The following is an 8,932-nucleotide window of genomic DNA, read 5'->3' as shown; positions in this document are numbered from 1 at the left end:
TTGGTTCATATCTGAGCACTCAATTGCCTATATGGGTGAACTCGTTTTCAAGGATTTTTTTATTTTCCGCACAATAAATCGCTCATCGTAATCAGTTCACCATTGCTGACGACCACTCTGTTATTTGTTTTGATTGATTTTGTGGCGCTGATGCGATCAATCACTAATTAAATGGTTGAATTCTTGCTACCCTTGGTCTACCCACATTTCTGCAAAGTCATAAGTCAACTTGCACTAATTATGCAGGCGTAGAATAAGTTTTTTTTTCATTTCGACTCATCTTTTTACTTTTCCCACCCATGGTGCTTCCATTTTCCGCGCCAAGTTCAAACAAAACAAAAACATTATTTGATTTGTCATTGAATATTGACAAAAATGTTGCTAGACGTCACTAGAGTGTGTTAGTGTAACTACATGCGAAAAAAATTATTATATTCGTGTTTCACTCGTTTTTTTTGAATAGACGAATACTTTTTGAGCGAGCGAAATGGACGAAATTTAGATATTTTCTACATACCAGAAAAAGTAATTGAAATTTCTATTTGTTTTTGAATAATAATCATGTATTGATAAGTTTTCTACCAAATTTATAAGAAAGTTTTTTGATTTCACTTCTATCACGCCTAAGTTTTACATTTTACTAAAGAATATGCAGCTAGACGAATACTTTTTGGACCCACTGTAGCAAAATTAAGCAAAATTTGAATCATTCTAATGTACAGTGAGAAAAGCTTTCTAGTCCCAAGAAGACTTATCAATTGGTGAGCTGTGCATACCTATTTGTTGTTCCTCGGCCAATCACGACTGAGGGATCAATCAAGCTAAGGGAAGATCTATTAATTACGTAACGCAAAAATTGGCCATTTTCAAACCCTCCTCCCCCTTTGTCACACTTTTTGTATGAATCAATTTAAAATTTTGTATGAATTGTCACACTTCGGGCAACTCCTCCTCCTAAAAGCGTTACGTAATTTATGGATGCTCCCTAAGCTAAGCTAAATATCTTTTGCTTTGCAATAGAAGCAGTAAGATATCTATGAAAAACTATGATTGTCAAAAATATTCTTGCTCTGAATGCAGGGCAAAATTATTAAACTGTCATCACCTGTCGCTCACTATAAAAAAAAGGAATGGTCACTTTTAAGTTCAACTTGATTTTTATTCGGGAACTAAAGCCTTAGATAGTAGTGCTGCAAGAAAAAAACCGCATCGGTGGGAGTGAAGAAGATAGTTTTAAAACATCCGATACGATAGAGATTTTGAATGGAATTGTTTTAGAAGTTACAAAAAAGGAAATGTTAACAGCTGTTCGGATGAATCAAGAGAGAGTGTTTCTGCTGACTCAACCGGGCAAACAGAATAAAAAGGGCCTGGAGAAGTTGAAGAGAATGGAACCATAATCGTTACCTTTGGAGTTCAGAGATATAACTGAAGAAGCCAATGTGATGCAAGATGAAATTGTGCACATTAATAGTACCTGATAATACGGAAGATATAAATGAGGAAATGAGAGTTTACTTGCATGTCAAATAGTTGAAACAGACGTATATCCATTTTTGATTAAAAGAGTATTTTGAATCACTAGGAAAAAGAAAAAGTTGGAAGAGTTCCAATTGAGCAGTATTTGTTGATAGAAATATAGATAATGTTATATTGGAAAAAAATAGCTCAAGATTACGATAAGTCATTGGGTCACACTACCTAGGAGCGAAAGAAATGGAACAACTTAATAAAATAAACACGACCTTCAATACAAAATTGTATAAATTTATTTCACCGTCGTTGATAGATCACAAAATGATTCAAATTTTCACTTCCCACCGGAATGCTGTGCACCATTTCCCACTCCTGATCGGCCGGAAAGCGAGCCCCAAATGGTAATGGGTTCGTAATAACCCCACTCCCTTCTTCTGGCCCCGCAATTATCACATAGTGACCGTCGAAATTTTTCACATACTCGCGAAAAGCGTCACCGTCGTTGAAGTAGCAAAACATCATGGCCTGCCACGTTGTTTGATGACCTTGGCTCTCGGTGGCGGTGGCGCTCGTTCGAAGCGCTTCAGCGAAAACCATGGGGATGTACGTTCTGGTCGCATACTTCGATCGCCACCACTTTTCGTCCTTTTCAACGCCTGCCACTGCAATACCCGTCGCAACCGTGATCAACCACTCCAACAGTCCGGTCCCGCAACCGATACTTAATATTCGCGTAATCCCAAATCGATGCAAGCTCTCTTCTATCCGCTCGAGGTCGCTCTGTAGTGGCCATAACCAGAGGTATTTCACCCGGGTTTCGAACGGCAACGCCTGACCTTGGTCGATCACTTTCTTCCAGTCCTGCGCGGCGATACACTCACCGATTTCATGCTCCACTTGTCCGGCGCCTCCAACGTTTTCCATTATGCATGGAGGGAAGATTGATGGCGAACAATACAGCGGCGGTGTCTGGCAAATTTTTCACGCGAATGGACACGCGCGCACCGAGCGCTCTCACCGATTCGAATTGGTAGCGTAGATCTGTGAGGTGCGCTTTCGCCAATGAACTTCAGTGAAATTATTTATAGAAGAATTATTACCGCCACTGATGGCCGTGGATGTGTTATTGTTGACGGATACTGCCGACGCCTGCGTCGACGAACTGTTTGTTTTCGCCGGTTCATTCGATGGGGGTGGTTTGTTGATAACGACGTCTTCGTCATCATCATTGCTCGGTTTCAGGATTTTACGGTAGATTTCCAGTGGGTCTACCTTCGGTGGAGGTGGTTTGGGCAAGGTTTCAATGCTTTTGGAGCCAGAAGGGGCTGTGATCGACATTGTTGGCTTGGGTATCGAGAGTGGTTTCGGTTTTCCTACCACTTGAATTACGCTGATCCGATTCGAGATGGACGGTTCCGTAGTAAATCTGGACTCGATTACCTTCGGTGCAGATTTACTGCTTTGTTTGGCATCTTTTTTGATTGCATCTAGTTGTTCGGGTATTTCACTTTTCAGTACCACCTTGTTGATATCGCAATCCGGATGGAAGCTTTTCGCATGCCGCAGAATGTTGTCCTTCCGTGAGCTGGAAATTCCGCAGATATCACATTTAAATTCCTTTTCAGTAGCGTGTGTTTTTAGATGTCTTTCGAGGTTTCTGGCATCAACGAATTCCTTGTGACATGTTTTGCATTGGAAATTTTTTGATCGATGGTTGAGCATGTGAAATTTCAAAGCATTGTTGCGGTAGAACGTTTTTCCGCATTGGTCACATTTGAATAGTTTCTCTTTCGAGTGTATAATCTTGGCATGCTTTGTGAGGTTGCCTTTGAGGCCGAAGGTCATATCGCACTGATCACACTTGAATCGTTTCGTCGCGGTATGCTGCATTCGCTTGTGTTGGGCGAGGGCTTGCTTTGATTCGAATTGTTGGGCGCACCTGTTGCACTTGGCTTGCAGCGATATTGCTGACGAACTGTGTTCACGCTTATGAAGATCAAGATCACGTTGGTGTTGGTAGGTCTTGTCGCATTGGGTGCACTGCAGACGCTGCCCCGAATGGTTCTCCTCGTGGAATGTTTTGTGCGATTTGGTACTGAAGGTACGATCGCAGTGGTCACACTTGAATGGTTTTAGCTCTGGGTTCTGGCAATGCTCGTGATAGTGTCGACTTGAGCGGCTCTTTAGGGGCTTTTTGCAAAAAGTGCATTCTTTTCTCTGTGACGCACACATTGGCGTTGACTCGATCACTATAATTCTCTTATTGTTAAATGTAAATTTCCTGGATGATTCGGCACCATTCGCAACAAGCAAAATTAAAAACTAATAAAATCTTCTGTTTGGATCAAAATAATTCTGACAATCGAGGGGTTTGTCAATGAAAGTAATGGGTGCTGAAAGATTCTCTGAGAATTAATAATAATATGCTCTCTCTATGCCTCCATTCATGTTACATGCACCTTGAGTCCAATAAGAACAAAGAAATCCTTGAAAAGATAGCTTCTTGGATGTGTGAGTGTGTTAGCTGTTACCTGAAATGTCGACAAAGGATGAACTGTCAAAGGTAGGTGGCGTCGATTGTCCATAAACAATTAAAAGAAGTGCTATACTATGGTTGAGAAAAATGTTCAAAATCCCTCAAATAACACAAACGGTTCTTAATTAATAGCAGTTTGATTGATTAAATGATTTTTCAGCATGTATGAATCAATGGTTGACATATTTCATATTCTGACAGATGCAATATTGAATCACTTGTTGTGTCATTTGTGCTTTCTTATTTATTTTTGCCTTTCTCGTAGAAGAATTTTCGTATTCTATATACGCTCGCTTCAAAAACATGTTTTTTTATTGGAGGCCCGGAGACACAAAGTGTTATATACCATCGTTCAACGAACTGAGATGATGTCTGTATGTACGTGTGTATGTGTGTTGTGTATGTATGTGCGCAAACAATATTCACTCATTTTTTAAGCACTAATCTTTAACCGATTTACTCGCAACAAGTTGCTTCCCACGGGGAATCCTGCCTTATTGTTTCCCATTGAAAATTGGCCAGATCGCACTATGGGCTCAAAAGCTATGGCCACCAAAAATGCATCAACGCCGTTAGGTGGAATAGTCAGGGTTTTGTTTTTGCTAATACTTACTAATTTGCTTAGCATGTACAATTAATAAATTGGAGGATGTATGTAAATAACCCGAGTAGCACACTTGTTGCAAGTTTGTAAGTGACCGAATTCTTTTACATCAAAGTTGCTGCAATCAATTCTGTTCAAAATGTGCTACTTAGGAAATCGGACATTTCTGAGTTTAACAGTCGATTGAGTTATTGAATCTCGGAAAATGTTTGGCTTACATTATTTCTTTTTCAGGAATTCTGAAACTTGTAGCTGTTATCGAGTAGGATTATCGGTTTGAAGTTTAGATGGATTATAACTTAAAATATTGGTAAAAACTGAACATAAAACATTGATGAAGGCTAAGGCTATTATCTGAGATTGAATGGAAAATATGTAGTGGTTGCTCTACGAGATGTTATCCTGTGTTTCCGTGTTGTATCCTTTTCAGTGGTACAATTTTAACCTGGCAACGCAGTAGATACAGAAGGAATAATCTTTGAGTGACTCCATTAACGACTTTGTTAGTATTCCCATACCGTCTATAGTAATGATTGGTGAGTCAATAACACCCTTTTCTTACCCGAAAAAAACCTGTCCACCTGCGCAAAGCGATATTAGTCGTATTCTACTTGTGTTAGCTCGGCATAAATATTTTTCGTTTAATATTTTTCTGGACATTCGGTTACTTTGATAAGTTCTATGATAACTTCTATCGGATGCACGCAATCAAACCCACACAGTGGGCGCAACAAGCTAAAAACTATGTGTAAAAACGCTCGTTTTTTTATTTACGTGCAAACGTTTGATTTTACACAGTTGGTGTATTCGGAAGAAAATTTTATCAAAAAATAAGCTATCTTTTGGAAGATTAAGGTGATCGAAAAATTCTCCTGTTAGGGTTATCCAATTTTTTCAATTCTGTCAAAAAAAAAAAAAATTAAAAAAATTAGCCGCTACAAAAGTGATAGAGTATGAAAAAACGAACAACTTTGTAGAACATACCAACTTTCTATCTTTTAACGGTAACGAATTATGATGATATTTAAAAAAATCGTATCTAAAACCAGTTTTTTGAAGAAAATGATTTTTATACTAATTTGGGTTACTTTAATGTTTACCAAATCAGTATTTCCTCCGAATTCCTCCTAATAAATCAGGGACATTCGGTAGCTGAAGGTCCATACTTTCATACAGTTGGTGTTTGATATGCCTCAATTAAAAATATGGACATAGTAAAATCAACGGTCAACGAATTCCAAGAGTCCCTTTACTTGGTATTCATTGACTACGAAAAAGCTTTCGACGGTCTCAATCACGAGCATATGTGGGGCGCCCTGAGACGCAAGGGAGTTCCTGAGAAAACCATCGGCCTCATCGAGGCACAGTACGAGGCCTTCTCGTGTAGAGTGCTGCACAATGGGGTCTTGTCCGACCCTATCCGGGTCGTAGCTGGTGTGAGGCAAGGATGTATTCTATCACCGTTACTGTTCCTCATCGTAATCGACGAGGTTCTGGTAGATGCGATTGACCGTAAACCAAACCGTGGGCTGTTATGGCAGCCTATAACCATCTTCTACTTCTTCTTATTGGCATTACATCCCCACACTGGGACAGAGCCGCCTCGCAGCTTAGTGTTCATTGAGCACTTCCACAGTTATTAACTGCGAGGTTTCTAAGCCAAGTTACCATTTTTGCATTCGTATATCATGAGGCTAACACAATGATACTTTTATGCCCAGGGAGTCGAGACAATTTCCAATCCGAAAATTTCCTAGACCGGCATCGGGAATCGAACCCAGCAACCCTCAGCATGGTCTTGCTTTGTAGCCGCGCGTCTTACCGCACGGCTAAGGAGGGCCTATAACCATGGAGCACCTAAATGACTTCGAATTGGCGGATGATGTTGCACTCCTCGCGCAACGGCGCTCTGATATGCAGAGTAAGCTCAACGACCTTGCCGAGCGCTCCTCTTCGGCAGGTTTAGTCATCAACGTCAACAAAACCAAATCGTTGGATGTAAACACGGTGACTCCTTCCAGTTTCACAGTAGCCGGGCAACCAGTGGAGAATGTTGAAAGCTTCCAATATCTTGGTAGCCAAATGGCGTCAGATGACGGTACCAAGATCGACATAGGCGCACGGATCAAAAAAGCAAGGGCTGCCTTTGCGAGTTTAAGAAATATCTGGAAAAACAGGCAGATAAGTGAACGCACCAAAATACGAATTTTCAACTCTAACGTGAAATCTGTGCTGTTATACGCTAGCGAAACATGGTGTGTATCAGTGGAGAACACTCAACGGCTGCAGGTGTTCATTAACAGATGCCTGCGGTATATAATTCGGGCCTGCTGGCCTCACAACTGGATCTCAAACAACGAGCTCCATCGTCGTTGTCACCAGAGGCCGATAGCAGATAACAGAAATTCGGGATCGGAAGTTGGGCTGGGTCGGCCACACTCTACGTAGGGGCGGAAACAAAATCTGTAAACAAGCATTAGACTGGAACCCAGCGGGACATCGCAGCAGAGGCAGACCCAGAGGCTCATGGCGGCGAAGCCTCAATAAAGAAATAAAAAAAGTCGACCGAAATCTAACCTGGCAACAGGTTAAAGCGATAGCCGGGCAACGCTCAGGACAGGATGGAGATCTTTCAAGTCGGCCCTTTGCACCACTGGAGGTGTACAGGATCCATAAGTAAGTAAGTAATGACTTCCACGATCCATGATTGATTGCTTGTTTCACAACTAGAGGCGCTACCGTCGTAATCCTTCGAGTTTGACATTTTACTCCAGCGCCTTCTGGTGACAATGTATTGTTTCGTGTAACATGCTCGCAAGATGGTGGTAGAGGAGTTGGACGATGGATTTTTTAGAAAAATGTTCAAGCTGTTATGTATGTTTGTCTGTAATACTACTACTATACTAGGGCGAAATTAGCATAATGGGGCCGTATACTTATCACGTAAGAAATTTTTCTGGGTTTTTCCCCTCCCTCAACCTATGTAAGATTTTTCCCATATAAATATTTTTTTATTTATATGAAAATGGCAGACCCTCTCTCCCCCCTAAGTGCTTACATGATTAATGTACGACCCCTAATGTAAACGCTTATTAGCGATGTTAATTCCTGTTTAATTAGCAATGTTCAAATATTATCTTATGGCATATTTTCCAAAACCTCATTAGCTTGTTTAATTATTTCAACACAAAACTGCATACCCTGTATGAGTGGCATTTTATGTAAAACTTTGTCCAACTCAAGGTGAAACTCCTTAAATTTCAGTTGAGTGTGTTCTTCATTTGCACGTGAATCAATTAACATATATAACGACATCGCCACAGATGACAACGTCTCATCCAGTATGTCGTTGGAACGAGCCCGATTACGAGAGTTACTCGTTGATGGTGTGTCCGGAACCACGAGGCTCTGGAAAGAGGTTTTTAAATTTTATATAAATATGACATCCATATGAGATCCATCTGACATATACATGTCCAGCACATCATCTGGCGCTCCGGATTTTTCAGAAATTTTCTGAACTTTTGCCTTATTCAAATAAATCCTGTACATATATGCAAACAAACAACATATTTTATTTCGTTTAACCCTCTCCTTCCTACGACTTTTTTCGAAGATTTCAATAGGAAGGAACGATCTATGAAAAAAATGCTAGAACAAAAGTTATTTGGCATAGCTGAAATTAGTGGAAAACGAAAAGGAAAGTTTTTTAATTTTATTCAATAGTTACTTGATTGTTTTCAATAGTTTCACTATTGTTACTCAAAATTGATTATATTTGCAGTCTAATGAAACCATAAAGTTGTGCCAAATACTGCTCTTTGTTGTTGAAATAATTCGAAGTATATTGGAAGGTGAAAAATTTGATGGAGCTCTACAGCTACCATGGGAAGGAAAGGGTTAATGCAACTATCTTATACACTCAAAAAAATGTTGCAGTTGAAACTACCATTCCGAGGGTTAATTTAAGAATACGCACCGATGATTTTCAGCAAACAACAAACCCGTTTGATTTAACCGATTCAGAAAAAAGTTTAATTTTTTTTTCTAGGAAAATGTACCGCGAATACATTTGGACATTAGGCTGTGTGTTTTATTGTGACAAGGGTGACTATAGTGATTTGATCCAGATACTCCGGCAAATAGGGTGCGATACCAACCATCTAACTATCGCGAAGCTTTCCTTTTGATAGTTCTACAAAAAAGTGACTGCCTTTGCATTCTTTTTGGCTGGAATGTTGCCGATACCGTCCAGGCGGTTTTCTCGATGTAGCTGCGATCGACTAAAAAGGAATTATTACGGCGAGCGGTTTCCT

General features: G+C 40.2%; 2 protein-coding genes across 2 annotated transcripts; both read right to left on the bottom strand.

The window, feature by feature from the left end:
• Nucleotides 1-1,746: 1,746 nt before the first annotated feature.
• LOC134208145 (uncharacterized) lies at nucleotides 1,747-2,400 on the bottom strand. The gene has a single exon (XM_062684213.1). The coding sequence runs from the start codon at nucleotides 2,398-2,400 to the stop codon at nucleotides 1,774-1,776; it is 627 nt and encodes a 208-aa protein (XP_062540197.1). The 3' UTR covers nucleotides 1,747-1,773.
• Nucleotides 2,401-2,490: 90 nt separating this feature from the next.
• LOC134208144 (zinc finger protein 91-like) lies at nucleotides 2,491-3,869 on the bottom strand. Its single transcript, XM_062684212.1, has one exon. The coding sequence runs from the start codon at nucleotides 3,706-3,708 to the stop codon at nucleotides 2,491-2,493; it is 1,218 nt and encodes a 405-aa protein (XP_062540196.1). The 5' UTR covers nucleotides 3,709-3,869.
• Nucleotides 3,870-8,932: the final 5,063 nt, after the last annotated feature.

This window comes from Armigeres subalbatus, chromosome 1 (genome assembly GCF_024139115.2).
Source record: "Armigeres subalbatus isolate Guangzhou_Male chromosome 1, GZ_Asu_2, whole genome shotgun sequence".
Lineage (NCBI taxonomy): Eukaryota > Metazoa > Arthropoda > Insecta > Diptera > Culicidae > Armigeres > Armigeres subalbatus.
The sequence above is the reverse complement of the archived record's forward strand: the minus strand, read 5'-3'. Positions and strand labels throughout refer to the sequence as shown.